This window comes from Styela clava, chromosome 5 (genome assembly GCF_964204865.1).
Source record: "Styela clava chromosome 5, kaStyClav1.hap1.2, whole genome shotgun sequence".
Taxonomy (NCBI): Eukaryota; Metazoa; Chordata; class Ascidiacea; order Stolidobranchia; family Styelidae; genus Styela; species Styela clava.
Window position 1 is genome coordinate 11,792,980 of NC_135254.1, and position 26,375 is coordinate 11,819,354.

General features: G+C 32.0%; 1 protein-coding gene across 11 annotated transcripts in view; it reads right to left on the reverse strand.

Annotated features, from left to right (window-relative positions):
• Window positions 1-770: 770 nt before the first annotated feature.
• Window positions 771-26,375, reverse strand: part of LOC120344140 (complement receptor type 1-like) — a 41,696-nt gene continuing 16,091 nt past the window's right edge. For 2 of the 11 annotated variants that reach the window (XM_078112551.1, XM_078112542.1), the window contains 41 exons: window positions 25,561-25,662; window positions 25,018-25,167; window positions 23,256-23,488; window positions 22,768-22,916; window positions 22,420-22,522; window positions 21,485-21,620; window positions 20,849-21,052; window positions 20,347-20,520; window positions 19,786-20,004; window positions 19,176-19,373; window positions 18,345-18,530; window positions 17,738-17,923; window positions 16,960-17,187; window positions 16,330-16,518; window positions 15,802-15,987; window positions 15,069-15,260; window positions 14,711-14,824; window positions 14,408-14,518; window positions 12,373-12,486; window positions 11,822-11,935; window positions 11,569-11,682; window positions 11,316-11,429; window positions 10,371-10,484; window positions 10,003-10,116; window positions 9,310-9,423; window positions 9,041-9,154; window positions 8,304-8,417; window positions 7,772-7,885; window positions 7,111-7,224; window positions 6,695-6,808; window positions 6,214-6,327; window positions 5,352-5,465; window positions 4,563-4,727; window positions 4,222-4,347; window positions 3,725-3,835; window positions 3,221-3,334; window positions 2,603-2,716; window positions 2,146-2,259; window positions 1,829-1,939; window positions 1,422-1,532; window positions 771-924 (listed from right to left, as the gene is read on the reverse strand). In XM_078112551.1, coding sequence (XP_077968677.1) covers window positions 917-924; window positions 1,422-1,532; window positions 1,829-1,939; window positions 2,146-2,259; window positions 2,603-2,716; window positions 3,221-3,334; window positions 3,725-3,835; window positions 4,222-4,347; window positions 4,563-4,727; window positions 5,352-5,465; window positions 6,214-6,327; window positions 6,695-6,808; window positions 7,111-7,224; window positions 7,772-7,885; window positions 8,304-8,417; window positions 9,041-9,154; window positions 9,310-9,423; window positions 10,003-10,116; window positions 10,371-10,484; window positions 11,316-11,429; window positions 11,569-11,682; window positions 11,822-11,935; window positions 12,373-12,486; window positions 14,408-14,518; window positions 14,711-14,824; window positions 15,069-15,260; window positions 15,802-15,987; window positions 16,330-16,518; window positions 16,960-17,187; window positions 17,738-17,923; window positions 18,345-18,530; window positions 19,176-19,373; window positions 19,786-20,004; window positions 20,347-20,520; window positions 20,849-21,052; window positions 21,485-21,620; window positions 22,420-22,522; window positions 22,768-22,916; window positions 23,256-23,488; window positions 25,018-25,167; window positions 25,561-25,662 — 5,630 coding nt within the window. In that variant the 3' untranslated portion in view covers window positions 771-916. The remainder of the gene's footprint in view (window positions 925-1,421; window positions 1,533-1,828; window positions 1,940-2,145; window positions 2,260-2,602; window positions 2,717-3,220; window positions 3,335-3,724; window positions 3,836-4,221; window positions 4,348-4,562; window positions 4,728-5,351; window positions 5,466-6,213; window positions 6,328-6,694; window positions 6,809-7,110; window positions 7,225-7,771; window positions 7,886-8,303; window positions 8,418-9,040; window positions 9,155-9,309; window positions 9,424-10,002; window positions 10,117-10,370; window positions 10,485-11,315; window positions 11,430-11,568; window positions 11,683-11,821; window positions 11,936-12,372; window positions 12,487-14,407; window positions 14,519-14,710; window positions 14,825-15,068; window positions 15,261-15,801; window positions 15,988-16,329; window positions 16,519-16,959; window positions 17,188-17,737; window positions 17,924-18,344; window positions 18,531-19,175; window positions 19,374-19,785; window positions 20,005-20,346; window positions 20,521-20,848; window positions 21,053-21,484; window positions 21,621-22,419; window positions 22,523-22,767; window positions 22,917-23,255; window positions 23,489-25,017; window positions 25,168-25,560; window positions 25,663-26,375) is intronic. The other 9 variants (XM_078112548.1, XM_078112547.1, XM_078112546.1 and 6 more) reach the window with 9 other exon arrangements.

A 26,375-nucleotide genomic window follows, 5' to 3' on the forward strand; every position in this document is an offset into this window, starting at 1 on the left:
TGATAGAGGTATGACTTTTGTTCTATTCAACAACAAATTTTGCTCATAAGAACCAAGTATTTTATTTCGAGGCACATTTCAACTGTTTAGTAAAGCAATGCAGAGTGCAGAGATTAGATTAATCTCGACTACATTTCTCGAGTAAAGTTTCAGCTTGTTAGATAACCAATGCGTTGCTTTGAGGATTTTTAGGATTGCTCAAGGCAGTCTAAAATATTCTTCTTTAAACATTTTTTTTTTAATGCGATCATATTTATAATGTAGCTCCGTATCCCATATCTAAAAAACAACTATTACGTTTATTCGACGATATTTGGGCAATAAGAAAAATAAACTCAATGACAAACGGTCCAATTATAAAAATTACAAAATACATAACCGAAAAAAGCACGATATCTTTGGTGATCTTGTCTTGGTATCTGACACAATTAAAAGGCGATAAAACGGACATTGCCTTTTGCAGCATTATCAATGCTGATTTTAACATGACTGTCATTCATGCAGATATAAACCAGCAGTGTTTCATCAGAAGCAGTAATTAATCAACACAAACAAATGAATCAATGTAAAAGTGTTCAGTACTTTTGGAATATTAATTTACCGTGCTGGGATCCGGTTTCCATTATCATAAACATCGGGTGAAGGCTTTTTATGAAATTCGTCATTACTTGAATGACAATTTATATCACATATATATATATATATATATACATCAACAGCTTTGTTCAATTCTTAGAATGCCGAACACGTTTATATGCACATATAGTAAACCAGTTGATGATTTTTTTTATTAAATGAATAATTACAAAGGCAGCCAAAAAATAACAGGCAAATGCTCATAAATGTCGAAAGAAGCTGTCAAATATTTTTTCAACTGCAACTCCTGTAGCGTCATGTGCGCTCCATTTGTCCGCAATCATTGTTCTGAATAATTACAAGATATTTATTTTATATTGTTTATGTGCCATGATATTAGTAAAAATCAGATGGAATAAATGTTCAAATATCAGAAAGCATGTAACTCCATTCAGCTGTCACATTTGTTTGTGGATATCACAGGTACTGGTACTGTTCTTGAAAATATTTTTTTTGATATGACATAACAGAAAAAATATTTCTAATACAAAACCCTTAATAATATTAACCACTATTTCACAGTTATACAAGCAACAAAATAAAGAATATTCCACATTTACTCTGGTGTATATTACTGTTTTAACAATAACTATATACAACGCCCATAGACTTCTGCAGCGTGGCAATGAATGAATTTTGTATTCAGTAAAAACTGAAATCATATTTTGAAATATTCATGTCATGAAAAATTGATGGCAAAAATCCGCTTTAATGTTCACGATTGTAAGTGCGAATTGTCGATTGAATTGAACTAATTTGCATAGTTTTTCTGAGCATTTTCTCACCTTCACACAATTTTCCTGTAAACCCTGGTAGACATTCACAGAGAAAACTTCCAGGCAGATTGCCGCAAATTCCATTGTTTACGCACGGGTTAGAAAGACACTCATTCACATCTATTTTAAAAAAAACGATGATAAAATTCCAACTAATCACTTGCGCAAGAAATACGTTAATACAAATACTGATGTCGGGCAATGAGATATGAATATTTATGTTTAAAAATTATGTATGTTGGTTAAACCAGCTTTGGTACCGTGCGTCTTCCATTTCCCAGTAAAATTGTTGTATTATATTTTGTGTAAGTTTGATAGTTTAAGTTTGATTCTGCTGGTTGAAAAAAATAAACTTGGCTCGACTTGACTAGAATTGAAGAAAATAAGCATAGTTCGTTACTGAATATTTCCATTACCAGCTTCACAATTGTTTCCAGCATAGTTCGATGGGCAGAAACAAACTTCAATTCCGGATGAAACTTTACAAAAACCGTCATTCAAGCATGTTTTTGTTTTACAGGATATTTCTGGAATGTAGTAAATTAATTGGTCACGTTAGATTGAATAATTTCCTCACACAAAACGTATTCCACAGTGTTTGAATAATTTCCTCACACAAAACGTATTCTAGTGTCTTAATTATAAAAACATGCTATTTTTGGAATCTAGCTATGCAAGTAAAAGCTTTTTTCATTAATTGGGCTGTATGAAAATCAAATTACTAATTACTTACCCGCTTCACAACGCTTTCCTTCGAAACCACCATCACATTGGCATGAAAAATCATTCACTTCATCAATGCAATGTCCACCATTTTGACAAGGATCCGGAAGACAATCATTTATATCTAAAACAAAATTTTAGGATATCATAAATATATATTAAAAAAGCTCCATTCGTATTGCAACAAACGACTTTCACAATTTCTCAAAAATGACACATTTTTGTAATGATAAATACCTAATAGTAATACTTTTCTGCCGATTATTTCTTGTATAAATAAGTACAAGCATGCAAAGAGGGCAAACTTGTTTTATTGCTTTACGGTTTGTATACTAGAAGCACCAGAAAGCAGAAACAAGAAATAAACAGTTCGCAAAGAAAATTGGAAACATTGAAAATGTTGGTGTAAGGTTGAAAATTTATGAAAATGGTTTCTCTTTTATAAAATTGCACACAATCATGCTCACCGATTTCACATCTTTTTCCTGTATATCCGGGGATGCACACACAATAAAAATCGTTCTCTCTGTTTTCGCAACGCTCAACATGTCGGCAAGGGTTGGGGTTGCAGAGATCAGTTTCTAGTAAAAACAAATCAATGCTTATTTTCCAATCGTTTTTAGATCACCAAAAAATAGATTGCATAGGAACACACATAGTTTGGTATGCATGAAACAAATAATTGTGCTGGCATAAAATAAAATCTTGACAGAAACTTATCACAAAACATATCAATATAGAGATCAACTAATGATCAAACAACCTTTTCGAAAGGCAGAAGAGACCAAAGATGTTTTAGGGGAAGGTACGGATATGTACTGAATATACATTGATCCTTATACAAAAAACAAAAGATAATTACAAACAATTTATATTTCTCAACTTCAAAACTTCCTATGTGCTCACAAGTAAAATCACCATTATTTTCTAAAAAGTTAAATACTATTTAACACAATGCGACAATTTAGGTGATATGATGTTATGTCAAAAACAAATCTAACCCAGTAAAATTTAATTTACGCCATTCACACAAATACATCCCCGGACACCCAATATCACTCATAAATATATCAATGCTTTTATACTTGTTTCACATCTTTTTCCTTGGTAACCTTCCTCACATTGACACGAAAAATCGTTTACGTCATCAGTACATTTTCCATCGTTCTGACACGGATTCGGATTGCAATCATCAATATCTAAGTAAGTGGTTCTGACTATGACTTGCATCTTTGCCACACATTAAATGTTACTATATCTACATTGTTATAGAGCTATTTTCATAGCAGATAGAACACCTTGTTTGTATAAACAAATGCTGTGATAGTAGACTCATCAATAATTTGTAATTTATGAGTTTTTTTAGTGTCAGTGTTTATTATTAAAATGCACATACAGTTTTAACAAATGAAGGTCACAAACTGTTTTAGTGCTATTGGATGGTTCATCAGGATGACCTTAACGTTTAGTCTGTATCTCACATTTTTCTTGATAAAAAAAAAACGTTTTCTTAGCTGAGTCGGAAAATTTTTAGACTAATGTTCTTGGACTGAATAGATTACGTAGCAATTTTTGAAATACCAACATACTTATATCACATATTTTGCCAGAGTAACCAGGGTAACACTCGCAGTAGAAATCATCGACACGTCTCTCACATCGTATATCATATCGACATTTGTCTTCACAAATATTAAATCCTGATAACAATGAAAAAGAAATTCGAAAGTTCTATTCTGAGTCAACTGTGAACTACCGGTAATCAAGAAAGGAGTAAATGTCCTCACAGCCATGTAACAAACTAATAAAGTGTATTTATTTGCGAAGCTATTGACAGCCTGTAGTGATCAATTGTTAGTACACAATTTTTACTCAGAAAAAATGAAATTTTTGACTTAATTTTGTCATGAACAAATATTTCTCACAGCTGATTTGAAGTTTGGTGATTAAAATCGAGCTGATTATGACAAAAAGTCTTATATAAGATGGAAATGATACAAATTTTGAAAACGTGGTTTTCTAACAAATTATATCTTATGGTTTTATGCATAATTTATTTTGGTAAAATCTCGCCGACAATTCTTACCAGTAAACGAGAAAGCCTTAGTTCCTACGTATCCACGATTATTTGAAGTGATGTGATTCCTTGTTGAGCCGTCATAAGATTCTTGACCGCTTTTCTTAACTACATAAAGTTCTCCACCTTGGTCAGCTTTAGAAACATGGAAACAAAGAAAATTGGTGAAAAACTAATGTTACTTATTCATGAAATGAAACGTAAAAACATAACACAAACAATGGTCCGCCATCTTGGTGCAAATACTACGGGAGTGCCTAATTATATGTATAGCATCAAGGGTTCGGATTTTGAACAGCCTTTCAATAACTTTTCATCTCTTTAACAGGTGTCTTAACAAAAATCTATACCAGAAATTCTTCCATCGTGAATCCCCGCGGCACAAATGTACGAATCGTCGCTATAAATTTCAGTTCCCCACAATCTTGATGTATATTGATCACAACCAGGTGGACATAAAACGGTAAAAGTCTCTTCTGTGATACCTCTAGCTTCGATTAAACAGGTTATTTGGTCTAAAAAAATAATTCACTTTTGAGTCCATATTGATTCGCTCTAGAGGGAATATATATTCACTCCAAAATTATCGATTGTTATTCGCATATTATGTGGAATGCTAAAATTGATTTTTGAATGCTGCCTGTTGCGAATGAATACTCCCCATCCTGGATAAATAAACACCAAACAAGTTTTATCATGTATAAATTATTTAAACGATTACTGAAATGCTGATTACGTTAATTATTAGGATATTAGGAACAAAATAATATCATAGTAAAAGTACATCAAGGTTTACATTTTACAGGAAGGTTCAACTTCTATCAATGTATGCATTTAGTTTAGTTCATCAACCCGTTAACTTCCAGTGATTACTTCCAGTTTGTCAAACCCTTGGTCTACCAATGCCCAGTGGCTACAAACGATGAACGGCAGAAATCTCATGAGCACATGAGATTACCTTCCACAAAACTCGTGTGGAACCATCGCTATATTAGCTAAGATCTAGTTCATCTGGGGGAGAGTGTGCATGCATGTGAATTGAGCAAACTTTGAGTCTAGAGTTCTAATTTGCTTCTATTTAAAATTGCGATCATACATGACTGAAATGTGACTTTATGATTAAAACACAGAAACTTTACTTGTTTCGCATTTCAGGCCAATGTATCCAGTAGTACATACACAAACATAACCGTTCAGCTCATCTTGACATTTCCCACCATGCTGGCAATCGTGATCTACGCAGTCATCAATATCTGCAATGAAATAAGTTTGTTTCAATTATATCAACAACACCTATGATATCAATAATTGCTCATCATTCTTTGGACGCTCAGTGGATCCTACCTATTCTAATTAAAAAGAAAAAAGATTGAGAAATACTTCAAATGGGAATTTTGCACTTTGTTTTGACTATGGAGTTAAATAGGACTTCATAGAACTCATAGAGTTCTTTGTAATTCGGCCACTAGTTTATACTATTTTAAAGGTACCGCTGCTCGATAACCCATATTGATTTTTCGCAGTTCCCCTCGCCCTGAAATTCATTTTTCATATCTATTGTAATTTTTTGCGTATCCAGTGTGTTTTATCCAGTGTATGGTGAAAAATAAATTACAGATAACTAATTCTAGGCTGACAAATACTCAGAATTTTGACTTTCACTCTATTATTAGCACAGAGAATAAAACTATGAGCCATAAATAACTGCTCCAACTCAGTATTGCACAATTCTTTTATGTATACAAGTTTGCTAAAGCATCGTCTGAATTTACTTTAGATTCATCTATTGGCCATACATAAGCTTTAGGTGCCGAATTTTATAGTTCATTTTGGCACAACCGGTATCATATGGATTAAACATTAATAATATGTCGGAAAAAGATCGGCTATCAATTTTTTCAGAAAAGAGAATTATACAAGGAGCAATTTCTGCAAATAAAATAGGTATATAAATATAAATGAAACACGCGAATATATAAATATACATCTTTCAAACTTTACTTGTTTTGCAAGATTTTCCTTCGTAACCTTGCCTGCATTCACAAGAAAAGTTATTGACTTTATCAGTACAACTTCCACCATTCTGACAAGGATTCGAACTGCAATCGTCAATATCTACAACAACAAAAATAGTGACTCATTTTTATTAAAATCAGCATAGTTAGTTTTGATTAAAATTTACGACAATGATTTTGAAAGTTGTTTTCAATATAATTTGCTAAGATATTGACTTTTTATTTTTTGAATTCTGATCTATTTGTTTATTCAACATGTTGTCATAAAATGTTGTTCAACATGTTGGCATAAAATGGCCGCCTGAGACTTTGACAACTGCATTAATTCATTCATAAACATTTCTCCCATCAGACAATCTCAAACAGTCATCTGATTAACTTATTTTCAATGTTTCAATCATGATATTTTAAAGCAAAAATACTGAACCTATACGATGAATAAAATTCTGTTAAGTACAAAACAACACCTGTTTGACAATGTTTCCCTGTATATCCATCTTGACATTCGCAAGTAAAGTCAAATATTCCGTCAACACAAGCTTTAGCATTTACACAAGGACTTGGGTTACAGTCGTCTATATCTAAAAAGACACATTTTCATATAGAGTATGTCAATATTCATGAGTAACAAACTTTATTAGTTTATTTTTGAAAGGGCCAATACCACACATAAGCTTTGGCAATACTGGTATCCCATGGATACAACATTAATGATATGCCAGAAAAAAAACAGCCATCTAAAAGAAAGAATTTTTTCGGATAAGAACAATATACAGAGAACAATTTCTGCAAAGATAATAGGAGCTTCTTTCCTTTTTTTAAAAGTGCATATAAAAATAAATGGAACACATGAATATATAAATATACATCATTAAAATTTTACTTGTATCGCAAAATTTTCCTTCGTAACCTTGACTACATTCACAAGAAAAGTTAGCGACTTTATCAGTACAACTTCCACCATTCTGACAAGGATTCGAACTGCAATCATCAATATCTACAACAGAAATAGCAACTCATTTTAATTACAAACACCAAAGTCAGCTGATTAGCTGTATTTTTTAGTAATAATCTTATGAAATTGGGTTAAGTACAAATCAACACTTGTTTGACAATGTTTCCCTGCGTATCCATCTTGACATTCACAAGTGAAATCAAATATACTCTGCAACACAAGATTTAGCATTTACACAAGAACTTGGATTATAGTCGTCTATATCTAAAAAGACATATTTTCCTACAGAGTACCGTATGTCAATATTCATGAGTAACACAATTTATTATTCGATTTTTGAAAGGGTCCAATACCACACATGACCATACATGAGCTTTAGTTGCCAAATTATATTGTTCAATTTCACATAATTGGTATCATATGGATGAAACATTAGTGATATGCCAGAAAAAGAAAGAATTTTCCAAATCAAAGCATTATACAGGGAGTAATTTCCATAAAGAAAATAGGAGTTTTTTTAGTTATTTCAAAGGACTATATAAAAATAAAAAACTTTTGAATATATAAATATACGTCTTTGACATTTTACTTGTTTCGCAAGATTTTCCTTCGTAACCTTGACTACATTCACAAGAAAAGTTATTGACTTTATCAATACAACTTCCGCCATTCTGACAAGGATTCGGAATGCAATCATCAATATCTACAACAAAAAATAGCAATTCATTTGAATTACAAACAGCAAAGTTAATTTTGATTGAGATTCTTGACAATGAATTTAAAGTTTCTTTTCAATATAAATTGCTAAGATATTGACTGGTTATTTTTCTGAATTCTGATCTACCTATTTGTTTATTCAACATGTTGCCATAAAATGGAGGTCTGAGAATTAGACTTTGACAACTGCACTTGGTCATTCATAAACATTTCTCCCTTCGGACAAAGAGAAAGGATTACATTGAGATAAAATCCCTTGTAATTTTGTAATTGGCATTATGTTATATACTGTAAGTATTACTGTATGCAGAAATATTGTAACAAAATATTCGGTAAAAATATAAGGTAAAGCAAAATACTGAACCTATATGATGAATGAAATTTTGTTAAGTACAAAACAACACCTGTTTGACAATGTTTCCCTGTGTATCCATCTTGACATTCACAAGTGAAATCAAATATTCCATCAATACAAGATTTAGCATTTACACAAGGACTTGGGTTACAGTCGTCTATATCTAAAAACACACATTTTTATATAAGAGTATGTCAATATTCATGAGTAACAAAATTTATTATTGGATTTTTGGGAAGGGCAAAGTCAATGTACCCTGGACATTTGTATAACAGTGGTAAAACCTCCAAAGGGAGGTGGATTTCAGTCCTTGTGATGTGATAAATATATAGCTTTAATAAACAAAATGAAATAAGAGATATGTTTTACAATGTCATAAGCTATGAGAGCCACTGAGTGGACCCTTCATGCGCATTTCTGTAACGATTCATAATTACCCTTGCGGTTGGTTGTATGTTACTGATGTACATAATTTTTATAATTTTTGCTGATATCAAATTGGTTGAGGCATGGCCACTAGCCAGTACGTTTACATTCTTTTTTTTTAAACTTGTTTCCAGTTTCTCCATCATTAAGAAATAGCCATTTATATTGTGAACATATAAGATAATTACACTACTGTCGTATGATTGTTGAATTAGACATAAATCTCATTTATTTTTTGATAAAGTATATTTCTGGGTATGAGTTGAAGGAAAACGGTTACATTATCAACTAGTACTTTTCTAACTTATTCTTGAGATTTTGTATATAAGGGTTAAGTTTTTATGTTAAAAAGTGATTTACTTGTTTCACAATTGTCTCCTTCATATCCATCAGCACAAACGCAATGAAAACCATTCACTTCATCAACGCAACGACCTCCATGTTGACAGGGATTTGGGGAACAGTCGTCAGAATCTAAAAATAACAAAACACAGTTCAAACTTCAGTCAACTTCATGACTGAAAAGTGATTAGTTGGAAAGTAATTGTTTTGTCAATGACTGTTTTTTGGACCAATAAATATTTATCTATAAATTCTAACTCATGTGATAATAGTACAATTTTTTTTACCTGTTTCACAATTGTTTCCTTCGTATCCATCAGCACAATCACATTTGAAACCATTAACTGCATCAACACACCGACCTTCATGTTGACAAGGATTTGGGGAACAGTCGTCAGAATCTAAAAACAACAAAATACGATATCAGTCATAATTTCATGGGTGGAAAGTGATTAAATGGAAAGTGCCTATTATAGTTTAAAATGATATATTCCAATTTCACCGAAATATTACTATTTCAGTTACGATTTCCCAATTGTGCAACTGGCCTTTTACATATACAATATTGATATTCTTGTTTCAACGAAGATGACCAAATGCATAATTTGCTACGTCATTTATATGGTGCTATTTAAAAATAAGGAAGAATTCACACTTTCAAAATTGGCCAGGTCAAATGTTTCAATGACAATATATTAATTATAAAAATTAATTCTCATTTTTGTTAAAGGCACATTTGTTATTTCAACAAAATATTGAGTAGTTGGAGCTGTATGCAGACTGAAACTAAATCATGCACAAAACCAAATATAAACGCTAGCATGAAAATTTACTAATAGATATCTTTGAACTTGCTTTAATTCCAATTTTCGCATTGTTGAGACGGGTATGACAGGTTTAACGAAATCTATGACGGTTCTGAACGAATGAATATTTATCTATAAATTCCAACCCATGTGATAATAGTACAATCTTTTAACCTGTTTCGCAATTGTCTCCTTCGTATCCATCAGCACAAGTACATTTGAAACCATTCACTGCATCAGCACATTGGCCTCCATGTTGACAAGGATTTGGTGAACAGTCGTCTATATCTAATAATAAATTGAACTGCTCGACAATGGATTTCTGACATTTATGAGTCAAATATAATAAAAATCCAGCAGAAAAAGAGAAAGGATCACATTGAGATAAAATCCCTTGTAATTTTGTAATTGGCATTATGTTATATACTGTAAGTATTGCTGTATGCAGAAATATTGTAAGAAAATATTCGGTAAAAATATAAGGTAAAGCAAAATACTGAACCTATACGATGAATAAAATTTTGTTAAGTGCAAAACAACACCTGTTTGACAATGTTTCCCTGCGTATCCATCTTGACATTCACAAGTAAAATCAAATATTCCGTCAACACAAGCTTTAGCATTTATACAAGGACTTGGGTTACAGTCGTCTATATCTAAAAAGACACATTTACATATAGAGTATGTCAATATTCATGAGTAACAAAATTTATTATTTGATTTTTGTATAGGGACAAGTCAAAACACCATGAACACTTTATTAACAGTCGTAAAACTCCCAAAGGGAGGTGAATATGAGTCCTTGTAATGGGATAGTCTTGTAAAGATATAGCTGTAATGAAAAAAATGTAACGAGAGAAATGTTTTACAATGTCATGAACAATGAGAGCCAGATTTGATTGAACCCTCATGCGCATCTCTGTAACGATTCTTGATTAACTTTGCGGTTGTATGTAACTATCGTAACTAACTTTTATAATTTCAAAATGCTGATATCAAATCGTTTGAAGCATGGCCAGTACGTTTTGTTTTTAAACTTGAATCCATTTCATCCATTATTAACAAATAGCCATTAAAATCGTAAACATAATATCATGAGGAATAATTACACTATCTTCGTATAAATGCTGAATCAGACATGAATTTATTTTATTTTGTTATAAAGTATAGGTTTGGATACGAGTTGAAGGAAAATGAATATACAGGGTGTCTCAAAAGTAAGTACCGGTATCAACTTTTAATTTTTATTTTCTTTCCAGGTACTCATCATAGAGCGCTCATATCTACAGAAAACATAGTATGGATGAGTAGTAAAATTTAGGTATTGTTGACATTTTGGATAATTTTTTATCAACCCACAGAATGACAACGATATTAACCCAAGAATTGAGGTGCAAAATTGCAGTTTGGCAAAAAGCATATAAATCAGTGAGAAAACTCGGCGCCTCTTCAACAGTGAATTTGGAATTAATTCGGCTTTGATTTACTTGTTTCACAATTGTCTCCTTCATATCCATCAGCACAAACGCAATGAAAACCATTCACTGCATCAACACACCGACCTCCATGTTGACAGGGATTTGGGGAACAATCGTCAGAATCTAAAAATAACAAAACACAGTTTGAACGTCAGTCAATTTCATGACTGGAAGAGGATTGTTTTGTCAATGACTTTTCTTTGCACCAATAAATATTTATCTGTAAATTCTAACCCATGTGATAATAGTACAACTTTTTTACCTGTTTCGCAATTGTCTCCTTCGTATCCATCAGCACAAACGCAATGAAAACCATTCACTTCATCAATGCAACGACCCCCATGTTGACAGGGATTTGGGGAACAATCGTCAGAATCTAAAAATAACAAAACACAGTTTGAACGTCAGTCAATTTCATGACTGGAAGGTGATTGTTTTGTCAATGACTGTTCTTTGCACCAATAAATATTTATCTTTAAATTCTAACCCATGTGATGATAGTACAACTTTTTTACCTGTTTCGCAATTGTCTCCTTCGTATCCATCAGCACAAGTACATTTAAAACCATTCAATGAATCAGTACATTGACCTCCATGTTGACAAGGATTTGAGGAACAGTCGTCTATATCTAATAGTGACAAAAACCCGTTATTTAAGTCATCAGTCTTGGAGTAAAAACTGTACAAGTTCAAAGTAAGTGTTATAGTTTCATCATAGGAGAAGTATGGTTTAAGCAAATTACATGAAACACTGCAAAATTCGCAATACTCAAAATCACAATACAACAGTGAAAAAATGAATACGCTGTTTGATGTATTATTGTTTTCATAGGTCAATTTCAGGCAAAATTACAATTTTTTTTTTCCTCATCGTTTCAGTATTTTGGATTTATCATACTTTGCTTTGTGAAGGAATCTGGATGTGCAGCCCTAACAAACGTCAGTAGATTTCCAGTTTTCAATTGTCGGCTCGGTAAATATATTACAACCTGGATGCAAAATATGCACTCTAGACATAATGTTTGCAAATGTACAATAAAAGAATTAATTGATACAAAAGAATTACTATTTTGACACCGCGCTCCGTCAAAACCCTCAGGACAGAAGCAAAAGAAATCACTGACACCATCACTGCATAATCCTCCATTCAAACATGGATTCGGAGAACACTCATCGATATCTAGGAAAAATAGGGATAATTAATAAATGTGGACAATATTATTTAGGTTCATGAGTATAACGATTTTAAACTTGGGCAACAAAAACTATTCAATTACATTATCCATTAAAAATGAGATGACCTGTTCCAGATTTTTTCATTGCAAATATTAGGTATATCCCCAAACCCTGTTACAATAATTGATTGATATACCAGTACTGATCATTCACTAGCCTTGTGTAAATTTATAAAATAGAGCAGTGGACTTGGATGGTGGACACAAATTGAATAAAACCCAATGTCATATATACATACAGCAAACTTGATATGCATATACAGCCAATGCTATCTATACGCATATACAACAATGTCATATGCATAAAATGCATACACAGCCAAATTCATATGCATATACAACCAATTCCATATTTCTATAAAGCCGACTCATATACGTATAAAGCTAAGTAAATATGCATATAAAGTCAATGTCATATGCGTACACAGATGATGTCCTATACATAATATAGCCAACCAAATATACATATACAACCAATTCAGTATAATCTAGTGCCAAAGACCTATGTCAGCATGGTTCAGTGTGTAAAAGTTATCAACCCTAGATTTACCTTAAAAATTACCTTAAATTTCAAAACGCCAAAACTGTTACAGATATTAGTTTGAATGAAATATCGTTCCCAATTTCTAAATTCTAATGATAGCCGCAATACACCGGAAGGACAAGCTTTTGAGAACGAATAGTTAAATCCTAGAAGGTTTTGCTCATATTCATATGATTGCCTGCAGCGATGGATACCTTACTTTTTGAGTTAAAATTTTGCAATATTATCTCTCAGTATTTTCTGGTATAGCTTATCAGACTTAAATAATAAACTCAGATAAGATTTTTAATTCATATTCAAAATAAAAACAAACATAATGGAGTTTTTGCAGAGTTAAAAAATCAATAAAAGCTTTTATATTCACCTCGCCAGTAAACCTGGCCTCCCAGGGCAAAAGCAGTAGTTATACAATGCAATTGCAAAAAATACTTGCAATGAATATTTGGATTATGTTCAGTAGTGTACATTAAATTATTTACACATACACAATACATAATATTTATTTTCAAATAGAAATATGTTATAATGTTTTATTACTGGTAATAGTCCTGGAATAACAACTGTGGCATTAGGAGGTCAGGATTTTGAAGTTTACTTTTAATTAGAAAGTTATCTGACGATGACGATACTATATTTGTTAGTTCAAATCTCAATATTATTGCATATTTATTGTTGTGTAACTGGGAGAAGGTAATGTTCTCCATTCGTTTAACTGTTTCCTATACATGCTTGCAATATAAATTTTCATTATTGTAATATATATTGATTTACCGTAGTTCTGGATATCGAACTAAATTAAAGAGTATACAATCGTCTTGGACCATGCCTATAACTAGTACTACCTACTTCGAAAAGTCTGACGAATAAGATATACTCAAGTAAAACGTACGACAAAGAGGAAAAAATGGTTATAAAATTACTCACAAATACTTGAAAAGTCATAGATTTGATAAACTGCCTGATAAATACAATTTGTGTCCTAATCATAGCTGAGGTTTTAAAATTCAGGTAATAGATAGTGAACTAGTAATCGCACAAATCTATAAAATAACCCAGTTAATTTGGATAGGTGATCTATGTATTTGCAATGCAAGAACTAAGAAAATGAGACAAGTGAAACCATTGTCATACAATTAGGACAAGTGAGGCTATGAGTACAAGTGTCACAATTGGTACAAGGGGGGGAAGGTACGACACAGATATTACAATCAAATACGGTCATATACTTGCCTATTTTACATCTTAATCCAGTATAACCAGTATAACACGAGCATGTAAACTCTGAAAATTAGAATTGGATGGAAAAATAAAAAAATATTCACCAGTTTGACATAATGTTCCAGTAAAACCGTGACGACAGAAGCAAATAAAATTATTAATGCCATCACTGCAATATCCATTATGACAAGGATTTGAAGAGCAGTCATCAATATCTGAACAACAGAAATTAGTTTCGTCAAAATAATATTTTTCAAAATAAGCAATAAAACATATGACATATCATTTAGGATCATAAAATGTTATAAGGCGAGCAAAGGCCATTATAAGCATTGATTTTTCATATCACTATGAGGCCGTCTATAATACATCAATAAATAAGCTATTGAATACATTTTAGTGTGTACCAATTTCACAGGTTTTTCCTGAATAACCAGTAGGACAACTACATGAAAAGTCATTGATTCCGTCCAAACAAACACCATTGTGGTGGCAAGGTCTCTTTTCACATTCATCCATTTCTTAAAAAAATAGTAGAAGTTTTATGTATTTTATGTATTTAAATTAACATTGTGCTCGATTTTGTTTTTGTTGTCAACATACCAAATGGTGTTTGAATGTCGCAACTGTTTAGCCTGGTTCAAATCTGAGGAAGAGTTGAAATGGATACCAGGGGGAAAAATTTAGAAAAAATTTTCTTAAATGTGTAAAATTGAATGATTAAAAAAATGATAGCTTAAATAAATGATTGAAAATTTCCTGTACCTTGACAAGTTGAGGAGCTGTGAGACCAATGTCCAGTTTCTTCACATTTTAATTTATTATCACCTGCCAGTAAGAAACCAGGCTCGCAAGTTATTGTTATGATCGTATTCAAAGGGTAGTCTTTGGGGTCATTGACAACAACCGCATGTTCAGGTAGGCTTGGACACGCACATATATCTGATTGGAGCTTATCTGAAAGTATTACAATTTCACAAAGGTTTCTAGTGTATTTTGACGGTTTTTCACAGTTTATAATCGTTTTAGCAAGGTTTCTAGTATTTTTTGACGTTTTTTCATCGTTTTGAACGCTTTAGCATGGTTTCTAGTGCTTTTTGAAGGTTTTTCACCCTTTTTGAACGTTTTAGCGAGGTTTCTAGTGTTTTTTTGGAAGGTTTTTACCGTTTTTGAACGTTTTAGCAAGGTTTCTAGTGTTTTTTGATGGTTTTTCACCGTTTTTGAACGTTTTAGCAAGGTTTCTCTGCCTTTGCCAACACTTGTCGCGATATACGTCACATGGCCTGTACATGCTCGACGACGTATGGACCAACATATGCATATTGTGTTTTCTATTTTCACTTAGTGGGGCAGCAGTTAATAAAACCATTGTCAAGTATTTTTTATTTTTGACAGTGTAACACTATAAAAATTGTTATATTTAGTATCTGAATCTGTTTGCTATAGGAATATTTGCAATATACTTTGCAATAATTGAAATATAATAAACAATACAAACCTTTGCATATCCCGTCTGGATTGGACCATGTTCTGTTGGAAAAGCATCGTAAAATTGAAAATCTGCCAGTGTAAATATATTGCTGTTGACAAGTGAATCGAATGATATCTCCTTCTTCATAAGATGGTCGCAGTGCTTGGGGAAAATAACTGTTTTGTGGTGGATCTGGTGCAAGACATCCATGTGCTGCAAAAAACAAAGCATAAAATTATACAAACATCCTGAGAAGAATTCTTACTCATTACTTCTATTATTTACTTTTGTGCAAGTGTCAAAATAGTCATCCGGTAAATGCAATAAGTACTCTTGTATATTTTATTAGAGCCCAAAGTATTATAATGTTTCAATTTGAATTAGTAGTATCAAATTCATTTGATTTTAACTGTCAACACGAGTCATTCAAATATTCTCGAATTCAAAATTTTCGAAGCCGATATTGGATATTATCCAATGTGAAATCCTAGCGCTTGGTCAATTGAAATATAATTACACATTAGGCTGGTCTGATGGCTAGTATATTATTCTTACGTATGCAAAGTTGATTCGGTGCAATCCAACTTCCGTCATTTTGGCATACAATTGAATACACATCACTGCCATATATATATCCGTCTTCACATTCAAATTCGACTATTTCACCCTCATTGAAAATACTTATATCCTCTGACGAGCTCCAATGTACACCCGAAGGTTGTTCAGGTAAATAACAAGCAGTTTCTGAAGTCAATTGTAAAAATTATTATAGTTGTGAATGGCCAAGTCAACAAAAATAGAAATAAAACCATATTCATGAGTTTACTCAGAGATGATCAAGAATAAACCCAAAATTACATTTTATCAACTGTTTAAAAGTAATTTTCCAACATTCACTTCTATAGTAAGATATACCGGATTTACGTTTTATTAGAAACATCACAATGCATTTCAAAAAAAATCATACATACAATTAGAAATTGGTTATTTAACTAAATAAAACATGTTCTTCGTTTACATGTATTACGCTGGATAATGCAGTGAGGAGATAAGTTGTTAAAATTTTTACATCATGCAATATGTTAAATTTGAAAATAATTAAGTGATATTAAATTTTTAAAGACATATAATAAATGCATGTTTTGAAGCAGTTATGTTTGCAAGAAATGCAATTGTTTTACTCACGACAATGAAATAAGGATGCTTTGGGTTCCCATTGCGCTCCTGGGTGACAAGTTATTTCTGGTCGTACATATGACGTAGCGCCAATCAGAAATGGCTCTCTATTGCCAGAACATGACAACACAACAGTATCGTCAATATTATATTTGTTATGATATAATTCTTCTGGAGTAAATCCGCTCACTCCTATTCCTTCTGATAATAGGTATTTGTCCAACTGACATATGATGGCTGAATAGTAAAAAATGACCTTTCTATAACATAAATGAAATATAAACGTTCATGTATCTTTTTGTAAAGAGGTTAAAATGCATGTATAAAAGAAGACTTCAAATTAAAATCCTGGCAAAGTTGTGGGAAAATCAGATTAAACATCAACCAAGAAATTGCATTTTAATTGCTGTAATAATTACAAAAACCAAAATGTTTTTTTGGCAATCTGTTCATGTAAGATAATTAATACAACACCAATGCAAAACACATGGCTGCCTTGTTATTGATGTTGGTTGTGACCGATTACATTCTACACCACAAAATTGCAAAAAAGCAAATGTTGATAATTTCCGCCCACTTCCAATGCTGATGGCAATAGTTCAAGTTATTCGTTTTTTTTGTTCAGTGCAATGTTTCTGCAACATTCCTGCAGAGCGCATAAGGATAGGCTTTTTAATTAAAAAGAGCTCAAAAACAGTGAATTTGCCAATTTTGGGAAGATAGAAAACACAATTTATTTGTCTACATTGATATTAAAGTATAAGATAAATAGAATTAAGCATAATACCTTGGCATTGGTTCATGCATGAGCTCCACCTTCCCGTCCTGGCACAGGTCATTCTAGAACATCCGATTACTATATGATCTTCAACACACTTAATACTTATTTCTATTCCAGGATAATATACTTCGGGATCATCAACTATATATGCAAGTTCTGGAATCAGTGGTTCAGTGCAATATTGTTCTTGTACTAGAAAATGAATTGATGAAAATGTCAGAGGATGGTGTAGCAATATTTAATTTTAAGAACATTTGTATATATTCTAATAATGATGAATAATTAAACACATATTACTAAGAACAACATTGAGAATTTGGTAAACATTATACACGGTTTTATTATTACTTCTTACATTATTTTTGTTGCCTTTCGTCATTTCTGCTTCATGGAATATTTGTGATGGCTGATATTCTCATAGTTTTTATGCTTTTTTAATATTAGATCCTAAATTCTGTTTGAAACTACTTATGGAGATATACCTACAAATTGCGCATTACCTTAGACTATTACTAATTTTAAATTATAAGCATGTAACAATCATGCATTTTTATTTATCAGTTTAAAATAAAGATGGAATTTCGTACTAAAAATTTCAATTATGTCAACCTACTGCAGTGTCCATCTGGGTTGCTCCAGGTGCCATCTGCAAGACATTCTATTCTTCTTCGATTTCCGTCATAAACATAATCCCCCAAACAGTGGAATATTTCGGTTTCGCCAACTCGATAAGAATGCTTCAGATTTATATCAAACTCACTGTTCTCTGGTGGGTGTGGTTCTTCACAGTCGAGTTGACCTTGAAACAAATAAACTTCTAAGTTCCATATTTTATTTTATTGCCAAGAGAGCAAATTCATGTTTAAATCTCTATCTTGGTTGTGAGATTTATCACGGCCAAAAATGTCCTAAAAGATCTGCAAATCAAGTCAATTCTTTCCCTCATTTCTCACCTGTTTACTTAACTTTTTCCCATGCTTATAATTTATGTTATTGACATTTAGTATGAATTCACTCTGAGTATGTGAAGTATGCAAGAAACAGAATGTGTTATAACATGTCCAGTCCAAATTTAGTTTTCATTTTCAAAATGATTGCTCATTGAATTGTTATTACATTAAAAAAAATCTTCTTGAAAATGTTCTTTTAATAACTTATTATTCACGTGATGCAAATAAAATATAAAAACCGATACATGTGACTAACATGCATTCAAAGCTTATTACACTCGGAGAATCATAACTCGAATAATATAGGTTACTCAACTTATTATTGAATTTGCCTTTGGTGTCTAATACAACCAGTCAACTTCAGTTTGAGACGAGTTACTGTTTAGTTTTACTATTGTTCGTACAAACAAAAGGTGTCAGTGGGTAGACTCAAACTTTAATCTTAAAGATCTTGTTAATCAATCAAATTTTTGAAAGTTCATATTCTTACTTACCAATGCATGAAAAGTTGGGAATGCTCCATTCACCATTTGCTTTACATGTGATGTAGTCATCTCCGAGATGAATAAAACCTTCAGGGCATTCCATATACAAAATTGTGTTTATAGGATAATTTCCTAGATCATCCACAAATAATGCATGCTTTGGTAGTAGCAAACCCGGATTTTGGCATTCGCTGGAATCACCCCAGTCTGTTTTTTAAAAAATGGAGAATAGTAAAAGCAGTCAATACGAGAAGATTCTCCATATAAACTCATTTCAAAGTACATAATAATATGATGATTGAAAAGTAGGTGAAAATAATTTTTTTTCCGAGTACTTCTCAATATTGAGTAAGAAAAATAGTTTGGGAAAACCTGCAAATGATAAATTGGGCAAAATTTTATCAGAACAAGAACAAGCATGATACCAAGCTTTTACTTTTATTAATATGTTTCAAGTTCAATAATATGAATTTCTCTGAACATTTCAGTATAAAATAGATTTTTGTTATTCGAAATCGATAATAGGTTAAATATTTGAATTGGAAAGATGAAGATATTATCAAAATGGACAGCTTATAATATTCATTACAGTAATTCGATCAATAAGAGTAAAATTTACCACAATGAACTTGTTGAATAACATCAGGATACCATGTTCCTCCTAATTCGCATGTTATTTCCACTTCATCTTGAACAGATCCATATACGCGTAGAACACTTGTAGATTCGCATTGCAAAGTCACACTCTCACCTGCAGATACTTCCCTATAGTGTAGATAAGCTCCATCTTCTAATAGACTTTGTGGAAACAAATATGGGTCAACGAAACATCTGTTTGCTAGAATAAAATCAATATATTTAGGGTAAGTCTGATATTTTTAAAATCAAAAACATTCTTGAAAACAAAAGAGTGATAGGAATTCAGAAATAATGTCAATATCAGAAGAAAGTCCATGCTAAATATGGCAGCACATCAATAATAGATAGCAAAGAATTTTTACATTAAATTGATAACATATAAAAACTACATTTTAATGAAAGTAATGAAACCTAAACTGTTTACACGTTTGTGCTTGCAAAAAAATGAAGCCAAGTTTATGAATTTCGCTACCGGTATATCAAATATATTCTTAATTAAACATTTCTGAAAACATTTCACAAGTTATAAATGCATGCGAACCTTTGCATACAGAATTGGTTCTTGTCCATTTTCCATTAGATTTGCATTTCATGAACGATTTTCCCACCAGAGTAAAACCATTCACACAACCAATATAAACTCTAGTTCCTGCCTTATATGAACCAGGATCATTTATAATGTAACCATTATCGGGAGTCGAAGGAGTGCTGCATCCTAAATGAAATGATTTACAGATTTGTTGTTTATATTGAATCATTGTTTATGTTAATTATGAAATTACCGTGACAGTTATAAATTATTCATTGGCAGTTGGCGCGTTAGAAAGTCGCTGGCCATCACATGGCTAATTACACTGAATAGCTTGGGAGTTTCGAATGTAGAGAGCGGTTGAAAATATATAAGATGAGACTGTAGACTAAATATTTCACCACGAAATGGAACTGTTTGTCATTTTCCACATATTCTAGAATCGGGAAATAAACCTTTACAAAGCTATGAACAATGTATTGCTTGTACACGTATTTAATTACAATATCACTACCAATTGATCTTGCTGATCTTGTAGATGGCATTGAGCAACGTTTTTTCAATGAACTCCATGTCCCATCACTTCTACACTTTATATAAGAATATGAAATTTCAGTGCACAATATATCGATTTCCTCATGCGTATTATATTTCGTCCCATGTAGATTAATCTCTTTACAGTAATTGATAAAACGAGGGATGTTTCTATAATAACAACCTAAATTGAAATAAGAATTATTGTGTATCGTAGTCATTATCTATTCTCACATTTAACTAGATGGTTGAAATAAGTTCATGTCCAAATAAATATCAATGTCCTGGCAACAAAAGATGAATATGTAAATCTATTAAGTAATATATATTAATCATTAAAACTTTCTACGCAGTGACTTCAAAACCCATTGATGAATTTCACCCTAAATCACCATTTTGAATAGCATTTATAAAAGAGGAAATAACGTCCACAATCTCGAGTACAAAAATGTTATGTGTTTGAAAACTTTTATATCTACAAACTCTTAGAAAAAAATGGTGAAATGTCAACTTTTGCACTATTCTTCAAAAATTCCACTGATACCATTCAAATATTCAAATTTTCAGACTTCAAATTCAGCAGTAATTAACAATACATTCAAAATCATAGGCATACCATTTCGAGTATTGATCGGAGTATTGATATTCAATTTTTCAAGTTCCTTTATCAATGGATCAACAGTGGAGCCAAGTAAATTTAAATCGCTTTCCATAAACACGCCGTCATTGGATAAGAGCCCAGAAGCCATTTTCTAAACGAACATGAGTTTGTGTGTGGTCATGGCAAGATCGAGTATTGGTGTTTTAAATCGATCAAATAATCTCGTAGCAGCTATAAGCAACAATTTTTGTGATTGGATAACGAAGACACAGTTTCACTGCTACAATTCACATAAAAATAACTTGACATGTAATGCATTTCATTTACACGTTTCTTCAAAACAATTTGCTCGTTCAAAATTAGTTCGTGAAAATTTTCAGAAAAGTTTTGAAATATATCTAGCATCACAATCACAATTATGGTTCAAAGTGAACTATAACATTCTGCTACTAAAACCTTTATTAATATTAATATTAATAATTATCCCATAATATTTGGACAAAGTGTGGAAGAATCGAAAAGCCTTGGCACCAGCATTCAAATTCGAGACAAGAACAATGAAGGCCGTGGGTCACCAGTTTAGTTCCTTGATATCCAATTAAGATTTTAACCCTAAAGGGGGTATTCAAGGTTTGGACAATAAATCCATTGAATCATAAATAAATTTCAAAACGCTCCCAATTCACATTCTATGCCTTAGAATAGGATTACATGATGTCAAAAAGTTTGAGGATAAAAGTGTACATGATTTGACATTGCATTGTGTCAATTTTCACTCGTTTATATACTGTATTTAGGTGTACAGAAATGAAACTTAGATTATATTCAGCATTGCGCATTTTTAAGGCTGTCGGTTTTACTCTGGAGATTTCCTAATGATACTCAATACAATGGAGATGAGACTATTTGAGTATATGTGATGTAATACATCAAAAAAAACATATTTTCACCTGAATATCTCTCTTTTCGGCGTCTATCCCAACAATAAAGGTGTTTATATCTAGATGCCTGGCACATGCTGTTTGCTGAGAAATAGCTGCCAAATTACTATATCTTAAAAAGAAAGAATTATATTTCTTTAGTTATGTATCGTAGATCTATATAAAACATATTTAGACGTTAAAAAATGAACATTGAATTGTTTGCGGGCTCATCGTAGAATCTTTTGTCCAGAATGACTGAAAAATGTTCGAGTTTATTTTCTTTTGTATTTCACTAGAATGGATAGATATTGTTGCAGCAAAAAGAAACATGTTATAATTTGACATTGCAACAAAAGTAATAAGATGAAATCAAACCTCTCAAACACAGTGATCATTGATTTTACAGAATCTTGACGACGATCAGCCCACATGATGTTTCTTGATTTTTCGATAACTGAAGACGACAGTTCAGATGAATGAACGTATCTGGAGTCATATTTCAATTCTAATTGATCCACTTCCAGCTATCATAATATATAGATACAATATTAATGCTAAATATTTGTAACAAGTACAAAACATATATAAACTAACACAATGCCACTGCATATTTAGGGATATGATTGATAGTTGGTTATATTTTCCATTTGTTTTTCCAGGGTAGTAATATTCATTGTTAACTCTGGTAGATATTTGAAAGAAATTGCACACAGAGACATTTGACATAACACAAAACAATCAACATAATTATCTGTTTAGAGTGCTTAGCGTTAGCAAGTTTTATGAAGCTAGCTTCTGTCAAAAAGGTTCCCTCCAGTAGCTGTCTATATTCTGGCTCTAAAGAATCCGATGAAATATCTCACACCAAACTGTTCTTGGGTTTTGTATGGCACTTTCATAATTTCCAAATTTCCAGAATACCACTTCCGGTTATACCAAACTTCAAAATACTGAACAACTGATATTTGCAGATCGAATTGAGTTGAGAGGCCATGTGAAACATTTTTCAGCCAATTTTTCATCGAATTGATATTACTGTCGGAGTGTTGCATTGAAGCAGGCAACATAATCATCAAATCCATTTTTTGCTTGCTCTCTGAAAAAGATGTAACTTTCATGCTTGTTTCAACTTCCGACAATTTTTCTTGTTTGATATGTTGTGGAAACCTTGCTCATATTTGAACAAGCACAAATTTTCTTTATAAAAATGTTAAAAAATGCATTTCTGTATTCGTATTGTCATAAATATTTAGAAGTTTGAAATTGGTAAAGTCCAAAGTAAACAGATCATATTATTGGTTATTACCACTCTTATAGTTTTCTTGTATTTCACACCGATTATTAATAATATCCTGAAAATGATATGTAGTTCGATCAGTAAATTCTTTATAGGTGGATGAATTGAAGTTTCAAACATCTCTTAATTTTGTGACATGACACCACGCTTCAATTCCTTAAATAAAATTGTATTCGAATATCCATAAATTGGCATATATACCCTCCAAATTTGGAAACACAAAAACGAAAAGATGGGAGCAGGGTACGATTACTAGCACTCACCTTAACATAAGTAACATGTCTTTTTGCAATTTGCTATCACGTAATAATCATTGCCACAATGAGCTTTCTATCCCAGACAATTACTTTAAATATCAACACAATCTAACATTTGAAATAGTAGCCGAAATAGTGAATAAACAAGATATATATTTGGTTATTAAACATAAAATGAAACTAAGGATCGTTTTTTTTTTAATTCTCGTGGACCAATCAGGTCACTTTTCAGTAATTAGAAATGGTTATCATACTTATAAAGGCTACTATATTTAGTTTGTAACAATTTCTTGTGAGTCCCATTGGACCCGAAAACTCAAAAAAAAATTTGCCATTTTCTATTACTTCAGTGACAACACTCTTACTGGTACATATGTAAATTGTTGGGGTGCTGTGAGTTGACTCGCAAATTGAATTTGAGCACATAACAGAATTTAGTGTAGTGTAAGTCGTATAGCACTGCGGTTAATCATTCATGACCGAATATATGAGCATTGCTTTCCTGTGGTATTTGATATTGAAATGTATTCCATTGGGTAATATAAACATTGCAAATTGCAATGATTGTAGAAGCTTTAAAATTTGTATGTCTATGTGGTTCATTTATTAATTACGGTAAATGCTTACAATAACATTTCCAGGGCAATATTTGTGGAAAGATTGTTGTAAACAGCAAATGATACTGAGATATGGAAAATAGGTGACAAATTTTTGCTCAAGTATAAACGGTTGGCTGTTGTAGCAAAATCACTCAGCCACAAATCATGAAATCATTCTTAGTAAAAATAGTATGATCACCCCTCACCAAAAAAAAAATAACAGGCAACAATCAGCGGTTTATTCTTGGGAAATTCTTTGGCATGCTATTCCTTGAGGACTTTTTACAGCATTGTAGCACAAATTTATTTGTCTCGTATTGAGCCTTAACAAAGTAACAATATTCAACAACGCTTAAATATATATTTTTTATATACTAGTGAGGCAGCTTGAACACCTTGAAACCATTGCTTGTATCAAGTGAGAACATGAAATTGAATATGACTGCCAAGAATCGCAATGGTCCTATTTTACCTGTAATTGGTTCAGATGTGGAAGTAGAGGATTCTGTGGTGGCAGTAGTAGTTGTGGGAGTTGTCGTTGTTGGAATACTGACAGTAGTTGTGCTTAACTCTGTTGTTATTGTTGTTGGAGAATCAATTCCAGTTGTACTTGGATGCACCTCTGTGATAATTATATATTTTTAGTACGATGTTGGTTGGGTATTCAAATCAAATGTTTTTGTTATACTGTATTTGTATAACGAGTTTGTATTATAATATTAAACATTATTTACAAATAGAGAAGCAATGAAAAATCTAATAATTTCTTTGTATTTCGCACTGAATATTATCCTAAAAATGATATGTCGTTCAATCAGTGAACTCTTTTTAGGTCGGTGAACCCCGTCAAATTGAAATTGGCGTATATAACAGTGCAGATGGTCAGTCAAAAGCACAACACATTTTAAAGGTTACAAATAATTCGGTGCTAATAGCAAAATATCCACCACCCTCTAAATTTGGACATTAAAATGAAAAGCTGGGGAGCAAACTGGGTTCGATCAGTAGCACTCACCTAAACATAAGCCGCATGTCCTTTTGCAGTTTGCAATCATGAAATCGCGGTAACAATAGGCTTTCCCCCATCCCGGACATTCACTTTGAATATCCACACACTCTAAAATTTGAAATAGTAACCGCAATGGTCAATGAACAATATATATATATATTTGTTTATTGAACAAAAAGTGGACCTACGGATGTTTTTTTTTCATTCTTGTGGACCAAATGTATTCCATTCGGTGAAATAAACATTGCAATAATTGTGAAAGTTTTAAAATTTTAGAAAATGCATGGCTATGTGGTTCATTTATTATTTAAATGCTTTCAATCACGTTCCCAGGGCAATATTCGTGGAAAGATTGTTGCAAAGAGAAAATGATATTGAAATATAAAAAATTAGTAACAAGCTTTTGCTCAAGTATAATCGATAAACTATTTTGAACGTAGTAGCGAAATCACTCAGCAAAAAATCATGAGATAATTCCTAGTAAAAATACTAATTCCCCCCTCCGGTACAAGGACAGGTTTGCAACTTTATTTGAAGAAAGTTGTTTAGTGAATATCAATATGAGTATTGAAATCTAGAATAAAACAAATAGCGGTTTATTGTTACGAAATTGTTTGGCATGCTATTTCTTGACGACTTTTACGTCATTGCAGTAGCCATTCATCCGTCTCAAACACATCAAACACATCAAAATCATTGCTTGTATCAAATAAGAACATGAAATCGAATCCGACTGTAAAAAATCGCACGGCTGTCTTATTTTAACCTGTAATTGATTCAGATGTAGAAGTGGAGGATTCTGTAGTGGTAGTTGATGTTGT